Source organism: Lasioglossum baleicum, chromosome 19, assembly GCF_051020765.1.
Source record: "Lasioglossum baleicum chromosome 19, iyLasBale1, whole genome shotgun sequence".
Lineage (NCBI taxonomy): Eukaryota > Metazoa > Arthropoda > Insecta > Hymenoptera > Halictidae > Lasioglossum > Lasioglossum baleicum.
The window spans coordinates 3,807,647-3,827,075 of record NC_134947.1 but is presented as its reverse complement, the minus strand read 5'-3'; the positions used below and the strand labels follow the sequence as shown (position 1 = coordinate 3,827,075).

Below are 19,429 nucleotides of genomic sequence, written 5' to 3'. Positions count from 1 at the left end.
TATTGTCAAAGTCTCTGTGCCAAATACAACACACAAGCGACGAGGTACTTTTAACTTTTGTACCTCATTATCATTATATGCGTATATTTATGTATACACGCGTGTCACTTATTCGATGATAAATAGGTCGCAATGAAGTATACGTTGAATAATGAATGTTTTAGCTAAATGTAAACCATTATTGCAAATCAACAGTAAATTTGCCACCTTGTAAATGAAAAACAAAAAACAATATAATTTACAATTTAACCCATATTGGGATTAAACAATAATGTACACATATATTGTTATTATATATAGATAATGGTAATAAGTATATAGACATAGTGATTATTTATAAAAAAAAAACAACAATGCAGAGTTTAATCGTCAAATGAAAATGCATTGCTTCAAATGTACCTATATATATATGTGTATCTCCTTGTAAAATATCAGCATTAGTACTCATTATTAGGCATTACCAATTATAATAAGCATATTTTTTACATTGTCTTACTGTACTCAGTTTATCCACCCAAATCACACGAGTCCTTCAAAGTGTTGCTTCTCTCTTGAATGCATGTGTTGTCTATTGTATATTTAACAATACATATATCGTAAAATTGAAAAATTCTCATCAGTATTCTATTCTGTTTATACTCATATATTTTTTTATAATAAAAATTATGGGTAATGTTACAGGATTCATCATAATTTACTTTATCCCAAATACTACAGTATTTATTTAGTATATATATTTATTTAAGGAGGTAGGGTGGACTCGTTTCCAGGTAAGCAAGGGTGCGGGATGGATGCGCTTTCTCATTTCTCGATAATGCAAACGATGGTGTTCTTCAGTAGTGTCGAAAGCGCTAAATAAAAGATCAATCTAGGCCACAATCGTCCTAAAAAATTCTATTTTTACGTTTACCAGGCGTAATTTGCATTATTCGGCAGCATGTGTAAGTAGCTGTCGCAGCTTTATGAAAATATAGCTAATATATTGTATATAATGCGTAATTATGGACAGATTATATATGTATATCCGTTCCACTTGATTTATCATCAAATCTAAACAACTGAATAACAGATTTTTTTATCTCTTTTTCTGCAATAATAACTTATGCTGTTGCTGTAGAATATGTGTCAACGTTTTTCGTATGATGACGTTTAATTTCTCTTATGTACCATTTCTTTCTTGCTTCTTTACGATTGGCTTCGTACCCTTCCGTTGAAATAACACCTGTCTTAATCGGGAAATCAGAAGTTACTTTAAATTCAGTTTGAACCGATGGAAGTTTCCGTCTTTCTATAGTTTTTTCCTGCAATTTAAAAAACAAATATAGATCATCAATATTTTACAATCTGCTGAGAGAAAAATAGTTTCTTTTCCTCGTATATTTCTCAATCCCTATATTAATTAGTTCTCGAAATGATAAAAGTTTGAATGTTTCGAATTGCATAAACTTATCACTCTGATTGGATCCGTTATATGCTTTTTCATTAAACATTAAAAAAAGGTCTTAAAGTGGCTGGAAATTTATCGAAAGAACCTACAGAATCTGATGGTACGTCCTTTAAACTTTTTGCTACTTCGTACGTTCCTTTATCAGACATTTGAATGTCAGAAGTTTCTTCTTCTTCGAGTGGTATCAACATTAGATCATAATTGTCTCTATTGTCTCCTAAAATCCCTATTTTAATATTTAATTCGTATAATTTATCTTCTCTAGTTAACAAGGCATTTTGTAAATATAGAATTCGTTCGTCGGCAACGTCGCCTCCCATACCTGTTCAATGAAATATATTTAAAGACGAGGGTCCGTCCGATACACCTGGTAAAACATTTCAGTAATGCTCTATATGATTTTGAAAAACGATTACTTCTCACAAAGTGTACTTACATTGTACAATGTACATAATATTTAAAGATGCTTAGCGTAAAGAAACAAAGCTGTACGTTGGAAAACAACATACCTAAAGACAGGAGGCGAAAATCACAATTTGAGTATGTTAGTTCTTCTATTACCGGAGAGTTTCTCAATAACTTTCGCTTTTCTTGTATTTTACTCCCTTGTAAAACTGCAGTATCGTCCTCTAACATATTTGGAACGAGATGACTAGGAGTCCGTCTCGTAGCCATGTTGTACGCTTCGCTCCTGAATAATCTGTGTAATTCTATTTCTGACATGAATATGTTTATTCTATTAAAATGTTCGATGAGAATAAATAGATTTTATTAAAATCTTTCTTTCTTTCTTGCTAGATCAACTTACCGATCAAGTTAAAATATTTACGTTGTAAAGCTATCCAGATTATACGCTGCGTCATACCAATTAATACTTCGAACATTCTCAAATCTTTTTCTCCTTGAGATTGAGTTAAAGATGTTGTTCCCTTCTTTCCGCTAGTCATATGGTGATACTGCATGCTGTCTTGACAACCTACTATTAAATCAGCGTATTCTCTACCTACGATGCAACGGAGATTTTGTATATCGCTCGCGTATCTAGATCTATAGCCTCGGGCTAAAGGATTCGGAGCTTTCTTCATAGTAGCTGCACGTTCTTCCATTAGTTCTTCCCATATCATCGCATAGTAATTGAAATAAATGATCGCAGCTCTTAAGAATCGGTCCACAATCGGCAAATGAAAGAAATTGATAAACTGTGGACTAACAGGAGTTGCTAATAAAAATAGTACAAGATCTTTTATATCTTGTAAAATAATAACATTCGGTTCGATCGGAGATATTTTCCTCAAGAAATGTCTTCTAAATTTTATCTAAAATAGAAGAAATATTTTATATTGCTACTCTTCTGCTTACTTATTTCTTTTTATTCTTTACCTTTTCACGTTGATTTAGACTTTCACGAAAATTTAAAATTAAATATGCATGCGGACAATAAACGAATGAATGCGGAACAGGATCGGATGGTCCTTTATGCCTTTTAATTTGTTCATCCTCTTTTTGTTGCACACTTATATATGGAAATATGAAAAAGGATATAATGGAATATTAATTTAATTGAATTTCCGAACTGATACAAATATTTCAGGTAAAATCTCAATTATTTATTACTCTACTAGAATTAGCGCATCAGAAATTTCATCCCATGCAAAATGTTTATCGTCCATATTTATAAATACTGCAGCAGTGGAACATTACAGAATATTTACTGGTGTAAATCATTGAAAATTATCGAAGAGATCAGGTTAACCAAATCGAGTAAATAGTCCTAAATAAATATGTCCTATGGGTCCTATGTGGTCCTATGTATATAAAAGGTAGTTTGCTATATATAGATTTCATTTATTAATTGCCCTTGCCCATTGTACGTGCATGTTTACAATTACAATAGACATTGAATAAGCAGCTGCACTATATAAATACGTATGTATATATATTTAGCGGCGAGCTTAAAATAATACGCGTGTATTATTTTTCAAGTGATAAATCTTTTTACATATAGATTCATATTCTTTGTAAATACCTAATATTTTACATGATATAATACTAAAAGAATTAATAATTTCTTAGCAAAATTTCTTTCGGCTGCGGCTTTGGTTTTTTCTATAATTTTGTTTATGCTTCTTCATAAAATTTTTATACACAATACACATTATCGAATTTTGGGCCTTTCAATACATCAATTTATTTTGTGTTATACCTAACACGAACAATTTATCATTAAAATTCTTATTATTTACGTAGATGTATGATCTACATATTGGGATTGTTTTTTCTAATGCAATAATACTCTCAAGACGCTAATTACTTTCAAGTCAAATTTTATTTACAGTAGCATACTTATTGTTCAACATTGTTTTGGTTTTTATATAAACGGTGCTTCGGAAGAGAATCTAAGACTGGTTGATCTTCTGGGAAAATCGCTGTATTAGGCAATTCCCATATATGCGCACCAGGTGAAACTTTCTCTGTTGGATTAGCAGTCCAATGATCAATTTTACATCTAACTTTTACATCCTCCTGACCGTTGATTTTAACAGTGACATAAAATTCTTTATTTTCAATAGACAAGTCTGGTCCAGATATTTCTCTCTCCGGCATGGTTATTGCATCTTCAGGAACGATAATGCCACTTTTACGAAAACTTGTTTTGATATGCCATTTTTCTATTGTCCACGGTGTATGCATTGACATCTGTATTCGTAAGTAGAATTGAGATAGTAGATTTTTTGTTCTTGCAAGAATCCCCAAACCTTTTAGATTCGTCTTCTTATTCGACAGATCAACCAAATACTTTTCAATGTTTTCAGGAGTTGCGTATACAGCTAATTTTGGCAATAACAGGTTCTCGTAAGCTTTGTCGGACATCATTGAAATTTGTTGTCCTTTCACACCTACACCTTCTACATTCTCTACTAAAATTAAGTTAACACTCAATTGTTTTCTGTTAACTGTGTTTTCTACAAGATCATAAATAAAATACTTAGATTTTAGCGGTGGTGGTTTTTGATTTTTCTTATGCAGCGGCACTGGATATCGTCTTTTTAGGATGTACGTATTCTACAGAAGAGAAAAAGGAGATTATTAAAATTATATAAAAAAGAGTCAATCATTGAAATTATTTTATATTTTCTATTAACGTTTATATATCGATTGTAAATTTTCATGTAAACATTAATTCTCGAAATGATAGAAAATTCTTTATATTTTCATGCATTTCATACATTTGTGTACACTAAAAATATATAAAATCCATGATTTCATTGGTACTATTTGAATAAAAATAGAACGTTACCCGAGTTTGTAGTGCTAATACATCAAATTGATTAGACAATAGTGTTGCTGATTGCGTTTTTAAATGATTTATAAAGATTTTTGTGTAAGGAAACATTTTTATTCATTTATTCGACATATACAGAATGTTATTTACGCACATATGTATGAACTGTAAATGCAGCAGATTGAAGTTAGCTGCCAGTAATGCCCTATGCATAAATCCCTAGTAAGGATTCCCTAGTATGATAGGCAAAATCACCAAAATCACTAACCGTGACCCGTGACCACCCGTGACTGCCCGTGACCAACCGTGACCACCTGCCACTGCCTGCCACCGTGACTGGACTGGACTGGACTCAACGGACTCAACTGGACTGGACTGACCGTGATGATCATCACGTAATCATTTATCATTGTTGTTTATTGCTGTTTCTGTTTATGCTTGAGTCCAAATAAGAATGTACTTGTTCATTGTTCTGCTCAAGTCATTGCGGGTCAGCCATAAAATTGATGGCATCAGCCAATGATCGCGTGGTCGGCGAAGTACGAGTAGGGGGATTAGCCAATGAACGAGTTCCGTTCATAGTGAGATGCGCATACATTCTTATTTGGACTCAAGTATATCACCGTAGACCAGGCAAGGCCACAAGTATAAGTACATGATAGGTACGATACGCGGCAATAACCTAAAACTTGCGATATGTCAATTATATTTGTCATTTCATCGTTTCATCATCGTGTCCCCATCGCGCACGCGCAACGTGGCTCCCATTCGCCCCACTCCGCGCGACCAGTTTACGGCTTGCTGAAATGGAATAGTGGAAGGGGTATGTAGGGGATGGTTCTGTTGTATGTTGTACTGTCCATAAGTTATTTATGTTGTCATTTGTGATAGTCATAGGTGGTCATATAGGTAGTCATAGGTCATATATATATATATACGTATACACGCACATATTCATATTAGTTATATAATAGACGCAATTTATAAAATTGTTTAATTTTTCGCAATCTTGAATATCTATAATAAACACAGTGACACGAGAACCTTGACTTGTCTTACTTTTGTGAGTTTAGGTACAGGGTACAGTCAACAGTCAATGAGTCAAGTTGAGTCAAGTACAGTGTATTAACTGCGCGAGTTCGAGACTAATATTGACTATATAATATATACTTACTTTGAACGGTTTTCTGCTGTTTCTCTTCAACGACAAAATGCTTCGAATTGCGAGTGTTGTCGCTCAGAAACCTAAAAATTTTATAAAGATTATTGATTCGAATCTGAGGTGAGTTATTTCGATATGAAAATTTCACATTTCGAATATCATCGAAAATACGATCTTGTATCTGTCAAACAATAAATAAATGAGTAAATACTTGATGTATTACACGATTGTTGACCCATACTTATTTAAACTTCAAAGTGATTGAAAAATGTTATCAGCTCTAATGTTTACAGATATTTGTCAGTTCGAATATCTGATAGTTATGTTGACATCAAACGGACTTTGATCCAATGACGTGTATTTAGAAGTTTTAAACTTCACATTTTATTTTCTTTTACGATCTAAATTACACAAGCATATATTTTTGTTTTCAACTCGAAATTCATCCTTTTGCAAATCAATTCCAACCTTTCACAAATAAAGTATTTTTAAGGGGTTAGGAGACACAGTAACAAGTAGCGAAAATATAAGATTTTGTATTTCAGTTTACCGTATTATGAATAGGGATTGCAATCCCGCGTCATTAGTCCAGTCAACGAAAAATCGTAGAGGAAAATGGAAGGAACACAATTTTCAACTTTGGGACTTTGTTGGGACTAGTTAGGAGGTAAATATACTAAAAGTCCCCACTCCTAGGAGGTGAGCGGGTGCAGGGGCACGTAGAAGATCCCTTTTTCGGTTTTCCGCTTATATTTCGGAAACTATGTGCCCCCTGCACCCGCTCACCTCCTAGGAGTGGGGACTTTTAGTATGTTTACCTCCTAACTAGTCCAAACAAAGTCCCAAAGTTGAAAATTGTGTTTCTTCCATTTTCCTCTACGATTTTTCGTTGACTGGACTAATGATGCGGAATCCCGCATCGCGGGATTGCAATCCCTAATTATGAACTATAAAAAAATGCATGTAATATTTAAAAAATAATTTGTTCTTATGCCTTTCGTCGTCTTTGCTCGGAATACCTTTTCTTCCAGATGGCCAACATACATATATAAAAAATACGTAAACAAAATTTGAAACAGAAATGACTTTCTTTACTTAGACAGGATAAACATTTTTTTTCCGTTGCAAACGATATATTTAGTCTACGATTGAAAATTGAATATCAATATATAACTAGATTCTAATCAGTGCAAGAATAAATTTGAATCAATAATTAATGAACACTGGATATATTTATATTTTATCACTTGAATGAAATGACTTGTCCAACTGTGTCCAAGTAATAGATTCCTATACAGATTCTATTTTTATAAATGATTGCTAAAGCAAAAATGTTTGCATAAATTGAAATAATTCATTAATTTTATTTATTTCAGATGTTTAGCAGCTCAAGCAGCTGTAAAAGATGCGCCGAAAGCGAAGCCAGAAAAGAGTACATCGACCAAGGAATCGCAATCCTTCGCTATGAACATTTTCCGAGGCCATTTACAACCTAGTCAAGTATTTCCGTTCCCAGAAATATTGAACGAAGACCAACACGATACATTGAAACTTTTAATTGATCCTTTCGAAAAATTTTTCGAGGTATTAATCACTACAAATAAACGAAATATTCTACTATTTCAGCAATTAATTCAATTATATTATGTCTTAAGGAAGTCAACGATCCAATGAAGAACGATGAAAATGCGTGTATAGATAAAAAGACCATGGATACGATGTGGGACACAGGAGCATTTTCTCTTCAGGTCCCGCAAGAATACGGAGGTTTGGGATTAAATAATACTCAGTACTGCAGATGCGTTGAAGTTTGTGGATACCATGATTTAGGCGTTGGCATTACCTTGGGAGCACATCAAAGTATAGGTTTTAAGGTGTGTGTGCCAAGTAACTTCTACGTTTTATATTAGATTAGGTTGTTGCATATGAAATGTCCGATTTTTAGCATTCTGTACCCAATGTATTCTATATAATATTCTATCTAGAAATTTTATGTTTCTTGATTGTATTATGGTAAAATTGTAAGATGTTATGGTCATTCACGTTTTTCATTTACAAGACTGTTATCTTGATTTATATAGACATAGACATAGACATAGACTGTAATAGCATAATTCTTGATTGAAACGTTTTCTAAGAATTGCATTCTAAAATCGGACATTTTATATGCAACGGCAACGGCAGCAACCAATAACAAAAATTATTAAACAATATTTCATGATTTAATCTTGAAACACAGGGTATACTTCTGTTCGGTACGCCAGAGCAGAAAAAGAAATATCTTCCGAAGGTCTGTAACAGAGATATGGCAGCGTTTTGTTTGACCGAACCAAGCTGTGGTTCAGACGCTGGTTCGATTCGTTCTCGAGCAGTTAAATCTGCCGATGGATCGCATTACGTATTAAACGGTAGCAAAATTTGGATATCAAACGGTGGTCTAGCAGAAATACTGACTGTGTTTGCAAAAGTCCCAACAAAGGACCCAAAAACAAGTGAAACAATGGAGAAAGTTACAGCATTTATCGTTGAAAGATCATTTGGCGGTGTAACAAGCGGACCACCGGAAAAGAAGATGGGTATCAAATGTAGCAATACAACCGAAATATATTTCGAAGATGTTAAAATACCAGTCGAAAATGTTCTAAGCGAAGAGGGTCAAGGTTTTAAGGTATCGGTTCTCTCGATATCTCATTGTCAGGTTGAAACTTGCATTGAACGTTGCACAACTTTTTATTTAATTTCTATTTTCAGAATTGAATTTGTTTTTTCGGTATCTAGCAATCGGAAAGATACGCGAATAAACTTTAAACTCCATCAATATCAAATTTTCACAGTATACGCATCATAACATTTATAACACACACACACACACACAATTATGATCAGAATAGAAATACAGATTGTAACTTTCAAGTTTCTCGCAGTTTCTCTAGTCTGAATTAATAATAAAAAATGATTAAATGATACGTTGTTTTAGGTTGCAATGACCATCCTAAATAATGGTAGATTTGGGATGGCGTCTGCTCTTTCTGGTACTATGCGTTATTGTATTAAAAAAGCAGCCGAACACGCAACGCAGCGTGTACAATTTGGACGCACAATTGACAATTATGGAACTATTCAAGAGAAATTGGGCCGCATGGCAATATTGCATTACGTAACTGAATCTCTAGCATACACAATTTCTGGTAATATGGATAGCGGGAGTCAAGACTACCATTTGGAAGCTGCAATCTCTAAAGTATAATTTATTCACTAAAATAAGTCGATTATATTGTGATTTGCTATACTGGCAATTCTATGTGTAGTATTTAATATGTCTTTAAAATCTGAAATCACAGTGTTTCGCATCGGAGTCTGCATGGTGGGTTTGCGACGAAGCTATTCAAATATTGGGTGGAATGGGGTATATGAGAGACGCTTGCCTCGAACGTGTTATGCGAGATTTGCGTATCTTCAGAATTTTCGAAGGAACTAACGATATCCTCCGTCTCTTCGTCGCGCTCACTGGAATTCAGTATGCAGGCAGTCATTTGACAGAATTACTGAGAGCCTTTAAAAATCCCACTGCTAATCTGGGATTAATTTTCGAGGAAGCAACTAAGCGAGCAACACGAGCTATTGGTTTAGGATCTGCGCCTAGTCTAACGCACTTGGTTCATCCAAAATTGGAAGAAAGCGCTGCGCTCTGCACTAAGGTTTCTACTAAGATTCATTTATTTTTTACCATTAAGCGAGTCGAGTCAGTAAGGAATAAATCATTTATAGGGTATAGAACAGTTCGGTCAAGGAATAGAAGATTGTCTCAGGAAATATGGACATGGAATCGTGGACGAACAATTTATACTCCACAGAATCACACAAGTAGCTTTCGATACGTATACTATGGCTGTTGTATTGAGCAGAGCAACAATGGCTGCTAATAAAAATCTTCCAAGCGCTGAACATGAGATTACTATGGCCCTGACATGGTGCACCGAAGTAAGAACATTTTTGTTAGGGAGGGGTGGAATTGCGTTTCTAGAATTGCAAGGGTGTAGGATCCCTTCTCCGGATACTGCAAAAATGGGTTTCTTCGGTAGTCGAAAGCGCTAAATAAAAAAGATCAATCTAGGCCGCTGTCACCCTTAAAAGTCCTATTTTTACGTTTACGAGACGTAATTTGCATTATTCGGCAGCATGCGGCTGTTGCAGTTTTATGCTTCTGTGTAATGTAAATTACGCTGCCGAATAATGGAAATTTAAATCGAAATTCAACTTGAACTCTCTCAGCAAGCCAATTTAAATCGAAATTCAACTTTCAATAATTATATTTAAATCTGCGAAGCGTATGATTTTCATCACTCGTAAACGTAAAAATAGAACTTTTAAGGGCGACAGCGGCCTTGATTGAGGCCTTTTGTCTGGCGCTTTTGACTACTGACAAACACCATCGTTTGCATTATCGAGAAATGAGAAGGCGCATCATCCATCCCGCACTCTTGCAATCCTGGAAACGAGAGTCTATACCCGCGTCTACCCCCTTAAGTTAGAATTTTACTGTTATTTATGGTAGATTCTTGTAATACTAATATAATTGTCGATTGCATTGCAGGCGTCCGATCGCGTGAAACAAAACTTGAGCACAATTTCTTCTGGCAAACAATTGGACGTGTTTAGCAAATTAAGTAAAATTTCTAGGAACGTGTGCGATCACGGAGGATGCGTTCAATCGAATCCTCTAGGTTTCTAATAATCAGAAAACCGTTGGTGCTTAAAATTATCCTTCCATACGATAATCTATAAGTACGATGTGTAATTAGCCGATCGCTAATGAGAAACTCGAAGTGTCGTAGTTTCTTTTTAAAATATTTTTTAAAAGCAACGAGCAATGCAATATTTAATATAACATTGGAGAAATTATATTATAAAGTTTTATAATTATACTCGTAGTATATTTTTCATATTTTTACATAAGAAAATTATTATAAATAAAATTGTTATAAATAGTACACTAGACATACATGAAGATAGATGCTGTTTATTTTTTGTTAAACCTCACAGAATAATCAAACCAGTTTTAAGAAGAGAAGAAGATACATGATATTCATGTCCTTTTTTTTATGTAATAAATTAAATTAAGTCTAATTATACATTTCACTTTATCACACATTTAAAAATATCCGACAAAATCTCGCTGCGACGTAGCCAGATCCACGAATAAGATAAAATTTTGCTATAAAATACAAGAAAACACAAGTGTCATAAATATATATCTTTAAGTTCTAATTATTGTTAATTTTCAGTTACTTTCTTCGAATTGCAACATACAGTGACTCCCACTAATTGATTCGGACTGTCTTAAAAAGACGACGACTTTTTAAATATTGAACCTAATGATTTGAACTTTTTCTCTAACTTCCGAAGAAAGTTCACATCGTACAGTCCAATATTAAAAAAGTTCTCGTGTTCTTGAGAGCGTTCGAATATTAATGGGGGGGGGGGGGGGGAGTCACTGTACAAATGCCATAATTTAACAATATCACAACGTTACGCAAAGCAAGGACATACTTTCTGATCGTTTCACATCCGTCTATAACATGGAAGCACACAGAATACTTGTATAGCCATTGTATCATTGAACTTTTACAGCATCCATAAAAGACAGTAATAACATTAAGTGTAGAATGTAGAATAAATTACATGCAAAAACATAGAATTGTGAAATTCGCGTTTCTTAAATTGGTAAAAGTACTTCTTAAGTTTGAGATTCAAACTATTATTTCAACTCTACGAATAAACGAAAAATTCGAAAATAGATTCGATGTATTTATTTGAATATGAAAATGAACAAACAACAAGAACACTAATAATATTGACACCTCCGATTCGATTGAGAACTTTCAATTTTCTAAAAACAAACTATCCTTTTGAGTGATGTATTTTGGCAGTGTTTTGTTCCAATTTTTAATACAAAAAAAAAAAGAAAACTACACGAACAATTTGATTCTCAAACTTGAAATTGTTTCAAGTAAATAAAGTGAGATTGTATGAAAACTATTCTGACAAAGTATAATTTTTGTTATCGAATGTTCGAAACACGAAATTGGGAAGAATCGGATTTAAATACTGTCGCTGATAGATAGATTAATAACCGTGGTAACTTTCCAGAAAAATAGAACATTGGATTATTTGTTTATTTTTTTTTTTTTTAGTGCTTGTTACTCCAGGTATGCAATCCTATGTTCAAAAACATACAAGTTTCAATAATACGAATTCACAATTCTTTTTTTCTTTTAAATATATTGTATTTATCATTTATATGCTTTTTCTCTATATATGTAATGTTACATCTTATGGTCTAATAAGCCATTACGAGGGAATATTGGCGAATATAATGTGATCGCGAATAATGAGAAAAATACAGTTGTAATATCTCTCTCTCTCTCTCTCTCTCTCTCTCTCTCTCTCTCTCTCTCTTTCTCTCTTTCAGAGTGTTAATACTTTAAACTTTAATACATTAAAAGATGAGGCAAGTAAGAATTAGTTGTGTTATGTTTACTAATAAACGGAAGTTCTGTGAAAATTCTCATACTACATAAATATTGTAAATATATTCTTAGTTTGTGTATACCTTAACCCTGATGTTCCTTTTTTAAGAAAATTAATTTTTTTATCAATTCAGCGATCAAGCTGTAGGCAATTTAATGAGTCGATTTATATATGTATATATAGTCCTTTGGAAAGAAATTAATATATATATATATATATATATATGTAATACGTATACAAGTATAATCTCGTTAACCTGCCAACAACTCGCTTCTGAGAGAATCTGTTCGTTATCGTTTTACGATCCATCTACGTTATTACAGACTTACTTACTTATATACTTATGTAGTGACAATGGTGAAAATACAATTTCCTGTATACTGTATATACATTTTATTCTTCCCTAATTCACAGAAATAATTGAATTATTTCATCACTCTCTATCGGTAGCAGAAATTGCAGTACATACAAGTAAGAACATCAGCTGTATTTCAATTAATCCTTTCTGTGCATAAAATCGATCAAACCGAAAAACTAGCTAAAACGTTGAAATACTGATTTTGCATTTCCGTGACATCTCGTTTTCGTTGCATCTTATTGTTAGCAATATTTTATATGATCGCGCACAGGAAAAACTACAAATGCAATTCATTACTAAATCTGTAGTACTCAATTTGTTCACTTATAACGATGTATGTAGTAAGAAATATACGAATATACTGAAAGCATATTTAAAAACGTTATTATAAGACAGTAAATTCTATCAAGATAAGAATTTTCAAGTACAAAGTAGTAAGTTCCATATAAAAAAAAATAACGCATCCACACAGATGTTTGTAATATAATTTTTTCTAATCAGTATACCTCGGATTGATGTCTATATCGTAGACTCGTAGACTGTTTTTAGATTTACTTTACAGAAAATAAATAGAATTTCTGAAACTTAATCGAACGTTGCACACAACTGAAAAATATCTAATCTTTTCTTTTTTATATCTAGCAAATTGCAAAGATACGCGAATAAACTTTAAACTCCATCAATATTATTTTCACAGTATAAGCATTATAACATTTATAACACACGCACACACACACACACACACACACAATTATGATCACAATAGAAATACAAATTGTAACTTTCAAATTTTCCAGATTTTAGATACTCGAATGCCAAACGCATCTTTTCCATAAGACTGTACTCACAATGATTGAATATCTTTGAAAGTGTTGTGTATTCTAACAGATGTAGAAACCTATATGTTCGTTTCGCACAAAAAGGAAAATGCACGCAAAGTCGTTCCAAATACATATAAACTTTTTTGTATAGATGTTCATTCACAAAGTAGTTGGTGAAATTTTGTGTTTTCGAAGAGAAGAAGAATTCGACGTTGAATTCGACAAATTTTTAACTTATTCGCCCCATGAACAGATAATGGCTTTGCATCACTAGTTGCCACACATAGTTACAAGCTTATAGAGTTTTCTTTTTTCTTTAATGATGCAGTATTACTACCTGGAGTAACTTGTAAAGAGTTAGGGAAGCTAACCCTGTGCTATAGACAAATTTTTAAGTGTTTGTCCATTCCAAGCAATCGAAATACAGTAATGTTGTAACAACTGAGTCAAAAGTTCTCGTTCATCCAACATTTCTATATGCTCGATTCGACTACGCTCGGATTGAGGCAGCGAATCGTAGACCTCTACCATGGTCCACGCATTAGAGCCTTCCCAATTATTTAGCGTGAATCTGAAAAACGATCATTGCACGTCACTCTTCGAGTAAAGTATATTGTAGATTAATATACAAGGCGAGACCATCGTAACGAGAACATGTCAAATACACTTTGCACTACTGTGCAAAAGAATAGGAAGCACCCAGTATAATTATAAGACAAAATGAAATATTTGTTCGTATGACAAATAACTTTCGAGTTATTTGAGATCGTCACGCGTTACGAGACTCACCCTGAATCTTCAGTACAACAAATAGAAATGTATACCGTTTTTGTTGAGTTTCCAATGACTCGCAGTCTTCCACACCTGCTAGCAGACATCCACGACTACGTAAATTAGACAACATAACTTGCCCGAATTTATCTTTCATGTTCACTTGTTCGTAATTAACAAAAATACTATTTGGAAATTTGCTCGCGAGCCATTGTAATAGCGCAGCAGCTGCACTTGGGTCTACGTACACTAAAACACATTCTGTAAGGAACAATGTCGGTAAATTAAAATTAACTTCTGCTTGTGTTAATTTATTAGTAAAATGAGATATGTGCCGCAGATCAGTTCCCATCACGTGATAATTAGCGGCGTGTAGATCTGTTGTTGAAAACCTAATTTCTCCATCTGCAAGAAGAAATGTATTTAATTAATAATAATAGTTGATCGTTTACGAAAATCAGAATACAACATTTTAGAGGAGAAACGTAACCTTCTGTATTCAACATATCTATCAACTGTTTGTGCTTCTTGATGTGATAGCATTTCCTAGCAGTGATGCTTGGAAAATCAAGCTCTATAAAATTCGACGGACATTTTCCTGTTTCTTTAAGTCTCCAATAAAGCGTATCGAAACCAGCACCCAAGTTTATGATTTGGCTTTTCTCACCAGACAACTGTGTGTGTACCAATCAAATGAATTAATTATCTCTATAAATCATATCATGTATTGGGTTGGCAAGAAAGTCATTTCGGTATTTTAAGATAAAATCAAAAACCGAATTTTAGTTACTTGCGCACCTCGATTTGTGCAAAATTGCTCGCATGGGGTCTTATAGGGGTCTCCGGAATATAATAATATAATTAGACTGCGGATTTTTTTATGCATTTATATGTAGAAAAATTGAGTAGATGAAATGCGAAAATTGTTGGAAAATTTGAAAAATTAAACATGTCAATATATGATTTCTCCTTTACTAAAAACATTAAGGGAAAAAATAACATTCAATGTAGTTTTTCTATTTCTTGCAATTGATGCAGACAGTTTTTATTTTGCATAAAGATCTGCAGTCTATTAATTACTCTAATATAGTTTACTCAAAAATAGTTCAGTCTTTGTTTTATATTTACAGTTTATAGTATAGATGTATTATAAAATAGACAGCAGATTTTATGGATTTAGAACAAAAATGATGTAATGGTGTAATTTAAAACGGTAAAAACATTGGAAGAATTAAAAAATTCTATCATATCTTAGATGATCGCAAAAGTTTGTACCCAATTTACCAAGGTAAACATGTAACTTCTACGAAAAAGGAAGTCGGGTTGTAAAATGCTTGGAGACAATTGTAGAAAATAGTGGTGACTAAAATATAATTGATCAATGGAACGGTTATTTTTAAATATAATCGCTCGCATTTTATTTTCAAATAGAATACGAATTTTTGCAATCAATCATCTAATATTATTTTCAACCTATCAACCTATATAAATCCGCGTCTAAATATATATTAACATTAATATAATCACTGAATGAACAGCGTAACATAACAGAATATATTTTTTTTCCATTTTTGGACAATGAATTTATTATTTAGTCATTAATCAATTGTAATACATGTAACTGATATGTGTATACACTGCTTACTACTTATATCCGTTTGTTTCATTAAACGATTTCAACAATATACTTGCTATTCTATTTAATATTTCATTTTTCTTATTATCATATATTCTCATAACAGCTAATTAACGGGTAACTATCGTTCTACGACGACGTTCGTTAAATAAATTCCAAGAATATTAGCACATTACAATTTCCTAAATATATATATATATACATATACATATTCGTGTTGTTTTAATAAAAAAAAAAAAAGAAAGTTCGACAGCGTACGAGATCAACCTGTATTGTTGTTTCGCGATAAAAGAGGGGGACCTCGGAAATTAGGACAGGGCCTCGGTCAGGTCAAGGTTTCCGGCACCGCACACATCCTTCGTTACTCGAATCAGCTGTATCCCGGATTGTTTTATATGTTTCTAGGTTATGCGAATCTCGATTCGCAGAACGAACGAGATTACCGCGTAAATAAATAGAATCTACCGTACGCACGTACCTTGAGAAATTTGTCGACAAACACTTCGATCCCTTTCACTCTCGCGTAATAACCGCGATTGATTTCGGGCGCTTTTCGTCCGGCTTGTTTCACGAAAAAGTTGATGAATGGATCAGACCAGTAACCAAGTTGCACCGCGTATCTTTTACACTCACTCGCATCGTCGTTTGTGGCCTGTATGGCCTCATGATCAGCCATATCTTTGATCATTACACCGTATTCGGTTCACCTCACTTATGACAAATCATTATTTTGCGTTTTATATTCTTCAACCGAGAACACCGCGCGCTCTACCTCACTCTACCTTGCTACTCACGGAAGGAAACCTACATAAACGACCATACTGGCTATCAGTCATATCAGTGATGCCATATGAGGGGAGTCACGCTGAAATGATGTACCCCCTCTCTGATGACGGGGACTGAGTGGGGCGAATGGGAGACACGTTGCACATGCGCGATGGGGATCTTGAGTGGGGCGAATGGGAGCCACGTTGCGCGTGCGCGATGGGGACCAATGGGGACACGACGATGAAACGATGAAATGACATACATAATTGACATATCGCAAGTTTTAGGTTATTGCCGCGTATCGTACCTATCATGTACTTATACTTAATGAAATGAATCGTTCCACATAGAGATTATAAACATTGTTTATTATAAATAAAATGAATTTCAGTATATATTCTCATATGACACATGATTTTTCGAAACCCTACTTACAATTTTTGTAGTACATTTTAACACATTTTAATCAATACAATCGCTTATTTCAATCGCACGATATTTTAGTACATCAACTTGCTGAAGATTGTAAAAAATTTATAGGATTCATAGGAACCCATTTCATTAAAACAGAATTTTTGGAGAAAGACAAATTTGGAACATTAAATGTGAATGATACAAACACATTATTACCATTACAAAGTATTTTTATTGGGCCAGAAGCGACCAAGTCAATACAAGAGTTAAGAGAAAGTAAGCCAGAGATAAATAATGAAATCGTAGAATTTTACAAAGTTATACAGAAGTTTTTTCAAACTGCGTATGTTGAGTCGATAAAAAGACTTCCATGTAATAATCAGTTTGTAGAGGCTTTAAATTTTTTAACTCCAGAGGTAGCTTTAGATTGTAGTAAACACATAGGTCAAATAGAAATTATTGTAAAACAATTTCCGTCCAAAGTCATAGCAGCAAAAGTGATTCGCCAATGGGTTTTATTAGCCACACACCCTTCCGGAGATGAAAGAGAATAGCTGAAAAAATTAAATGTCCTTGAATTTTGGTGCGCCGTTAGCGAATTAAAAGATACATTAGGTAATTTATTGTACGATGAAGTAGCGAAACTCGCATTTATATGCCTGTCACTGCCGCATTCAAATGCAGATGTGGAAAGACTTAACTAGTTTCATCTTCCCAATACCAAACTTTTTAATATATGCATTGAAAAAGGTAGTTTCAAAACTTGCTATGTCCATTCCTTAAAAGTGTTAAAATATATTATGATTTAATTTTATGACATTTATGATTCTACTGTGATGTAACTCAATACTACAGATTTCAACATTTTGTTCAATATACCTTGTAATAAGCCATTCATACTTCAGTGCACGACTGAAATTCATTTTATTTATAATAAACAATGTTTATAATCTCTATGTGGAACGATTCATTTCATTAAGTATAAGTACATGATAGGTACGATACGCGGCAATAACCTAAAACTTGCGATATGTCAATTATATTTGTCATTTCATCGTTTCATCATCGTGTCCCAATCGCGCACGCGCAACGTGGCTCCCATTCGCCCCACTCCGCGCGACCAGTCTACGGCTAGAATGCTGGAATGGAATAGTGGAAGGAGTATGTAGGGGAATACGGGAGCTCGAAACGGCGCTCAATATGGCAACGCTGCTGGCTATACTGATTGATACTGATACTGGTATACCTTCAATACCTTGTGCATGCGTTACGTATACAGCACTGATATATATATCAGTGGTATACAGCAGTACACAGAACACATATACATATTACATTCACGTCCACGTCCACTTGCGGCGCACTGCGGCGCACCACGGCGCACAGACTTGTGTCTTGTGTCCACTTGTGTCGCTGCGCGGGTTTTCTGCTAGTGGGGGCATTTCGTAACGTATATAGAACTATATACATATATATGTATATATATGTATATATGTATATCCAACGAAAGAACAGTACCGTTGCGCGCAGCTTGGAAGATGGTGGGGCGCAGCGAGCCTATCATCTCTCACTCCCCACTTTCTTGAACCAATTAGGGCGAAGATGCGCAGCGACGAACGAAAACTGGTCTTCACACGGTACTGTTCTCTCCTTGGATAGAGTATATATAACTATATATACAGTATTCCCTCCGTGACATCGCGCAATTTGGGCGACTCAACGAGACGTCCTAGAAGATAGAAAAAGTTCCTCGCCGATCTGATTGGTTCGCAGCCGTAGCTGGCCGTAGCTGGGATATTGTGGATATTGCACGGGTTTTTCGTTTTTCGCACTGATATATATATCAGTGGTTTTTCGCGTATGCACTCAATGAGCGAGTTGATGAGCAGGTATTGGCTGGTATTGGCCAAGTTTTCTCGCGCATGCGCACCTGCGAAAAGGTAGTGGGGTAGTGATATTGGCGGGAATGTACCAGTTCCGGACAAAAAGACTCGGGGACGTGTCCTACGAGTTACAAAATATACACAAATACACATGTTATACATTCATTTTTCAGAATCAAATCCATCAAATCATACTGAATCATACCAATTTTTTAAAATTGTGCTGGGTGCTCAAGGAACCCCATGCATTTTATCGAGAAGTGTACGTTACTGAGGCCGAAATCGCCGCGCATGCGCGAGAAAAGTTGGGCTCAATCCAGCTCAATCGAAGCATTGGTTGGGCTGAGTGGTGGTT

The 19,429-nt window shown here is 34.3% G+C and overlaps 4 protein-coding genes and 1 long non-coding RNA gene across 14 annotated transcripts; 1 reads left to right on the top strand and 4 right to left on the bottom strand.

Moving 5' to 3' along the window:
• Window positions 1-1,082: 1,082 nt before the first annotated feature.
• Window positions 1,083-3,604, bottom strand: LOC143218441 (protein phosphatase 1 regulatory subunit 36). 2 transcript variants are annotated; one of them, XM_076443608.1, is made up of 6 exons: window positions 3,062-3,604; window positions 2,828-2,960; window positions 2,256-2,763; window positions 1,957-2,163; window positions 1,537-1,769; window positions 1,083-1,301 (listed from the first exon to the last, which is right to left on the bottom strand). In XM_076443608.1, exons 1-6 carry the CDS (start codon window positions 3,115-3,117, stop codon window positions 1,101-1,103), a joined length of 1,338 nt encoding a protein of 445 aa, XP_076299723.1. In that variant the 5' UTR covers window positions 3,118-3,604; the 3' UTR covers window positions 1,083-1,100. The 2 variants fall into 2 exon arrangements, with proteins under 2 accessions (XP_076299723.1, XP_076299724.1); XM_076443609.1 differs by having other exon boundaries at window positions 1,957-2,157.
• Window positions 3,605-3,754: 150 nt separating this feature from the next.
• Mrpl9 (mitochondrial ribosomal protein L9) lies at window positions 3,755-4,926 on the bottom strand. The gene is made up of 2 exons (XM_076443617.1): window positions 4,746-4,926; window positions 3,755-4,510 (listed from the first exon to the last, which is right to left on the bottom strand). The coding sequence occupies exons 1-2, from the start codon at window positions 4,839-4,841 to the stop codon at window positions 3,791-3,793; spliced, it is 816 nt and encodes a 271-aa protein (XP_076299732.1). The 5' UTR covers window positions 4,842-4,926; the 3' UTR covers window positions 3,755-3,790.
• A 173-nt stretch (window positions 4,927-5,099) lies between these two features.
• Acadvl (Acyl-CoA dehydrogenase very long chain) lies at window positions 5,100-10,904 on the top strand. Of its 6 annotated transcripts, XM_076443599.1 has the most exons (9): window positions 5,545-5,639; window positions 5,804-6,012; window positions 7,269-7,476; window positions 7,548-7,766; window positions 8,132-8,560; window positions 8,870-9,133; window positions 9,234-9,590; window positions 9,661-9,873; window positions 10,487-10,904. In XM_076443599.1, exons 2-9 carry the CDS (start codon window positions 5,942-5,944, stop codon window positions 10,622-10,624), a joined length of 1,899 nt encoding a protein of 632 aa, XP_076299714.1. In that variant the 5' UTR covers window positions 5,545-5,639; window positions 5,804-5,941; the 3' UTR covers window positions 10,625-10,904. The 6 variants fall into 6 exon arrangements, with proteins under 6 accessions (XP_076299717.1, XP_076299718.1, XP_076299714.1 ...); XM_076443602.1 differs by lacking the exons at window positions 5,545-5,639; window positions 5,804-6,012 and adding an exon at window positions 5,100-5,125; XM_076443603.1 differs by lacking the exon at window positions 5,804-6,012 and having other exon boundaries at window positions 5,420-5,553.
• Window positions 5,174-6,683, bottom strand: LOC143218454 (uncharacterized). Of its 2 annotated transcripts, none has more exons than XR_013011065.1 (3): window positions 6,443-6,683; window positions 5,905-5,975; window positions 5,174-5,531 (listed from the first exon to the last, which is right to left on the bottom strand). It is a non-coding gene; the product is annotated as an uncharacterized LOC143218454 (long non-coding RNA). The 2 variants fall into 2 exon arrangements; XR_013011066.1 differs by lacking the exon at window positions 6,443-6,683 and adding an exon at window positions 6,104-6,431.
• A 1,399-nt stretch (window positions 10,905-12,303) lies between the features above and the next one.
• On the bottom strand, window positions 12,304-18,615 carry LOC143218444 (leucine carboxyl methyltransferase 1). Of its 3 annotated transcripts, none has more exons than XM_076443613.1 (5): window positions 18,438-18,615; window positions 16,488-16,813; window positions 14,864-15,047; window positions 14,427-14,778; window positions 12,304-14,173 (listed from the first exon to the last, which is right to left on the bottom strand). In XM_076443613.1, exons 2-5 carry the CDS (start codon window positions 16,695-16,697, stop codon window positions 13,969-13,971), a joined length of 951 nt encoding a protein of 316 aa, XP_076299728.1. In that variant the 5' UTR covers window positions 16,698-16,813; window positions 18,438-18,615; the 3' UTR covers window positions 12,304-13,968. The 3 variants fall into 3 exon arrangements, with proteins under 3 accessions (XP_076299728.1, XP_076299731.1, XP_076299729.1); XM_076443616.1 differs by having other exon boundaries at window positions 18,447-18,614; XM_076443614.1 differs by lacking the exon at window positions 18,438-18,615 and having other exon boundaries at window positions 16,488-16,858.
• Window positions 18,616-19,429: the final 814 nt, after the last annotated feature.

Excerpts from the sequence above, each read along its gene's own strand:
- LOC143218441 (XM_076443608.1), bottom strand. The coding sequence starts at position 3,117 with ATGGACGATAAACATTTTGCATGGGATGAAATTTCTGATGCGCTAATT. Across the intron at positions 2,961-3,061 it reads GATGCGCTAATTCTAGTAGA|TGTGCAACAAAAAGAGGATG; the intron begins GTAATAAATAAT and ends TCCATATATAAG. Across the intron at positions 2,164-2,255 it reads TAAATATTTTAACTTGATCG|AAATAGAATTACACAGATTA; the intron begins GTAAGTTGATCT and ends TATTCATGTCAG.
- LOC143218444 (XM_076443613.1), bottom strand. The coding sequence starts at position 16,697 with ATGATCAAAGATATGGCTGATCATGAGGCCATACAGGCCACAAACGAC. Across the intron at positions 15,048-16,487 it reads TTGTCGACAAATTTCTCAAG|TTGTCTGGTGAGAAAAGCCA; the intron begins GTACGTGCGTAC and ends GTACACACACAG. Across the intron at positions 14,779-14,863 it reads AGATATGTTGAATACAGAAG|ATGGAGAAATTAGGTTTTCA; the intron begins GTTACGTTTCTC and ends TTCTTCTTGCAG.
- Acadvl (XM_076443599.1), top strand. The coding sequence starts at position 5,942 with ATGCTTCGAATTGCGAGTGTTGTCGCTCAGAAACCTAAAAATTTTATA. Across the intron at positions 7,767-8,131 it reads ATCAAAGTATAGGTTTTAAG|GGTATACTTCTGTTCGGTAC; the intron begins GTGTGTGTGCCA and ends CTTGAAACACAG. Across the intron at positions 9,874-10,486 it reads CCCTGACATGGTGCACCGAA|GCGTCCGATCGCGTGAAACA; the intron begins GTAAGAACATTT and ends ATTGCATTGCAG.
- Mrpl9 (XM_076443617.1), bottom strand. The coding sequence starts at position 4,841 with ATGTTTCCTTACACAAAAATCTTTATAAATCATTTAAAAACGCAATCA. Across the intron at positions 4,511-4,745 it reads TATTAGCACTACAAACTCGG|AATACGTACATCCTAAAAAG; the intron begins GTAACGTTCTAT and ends TCTCTTCTGTAG.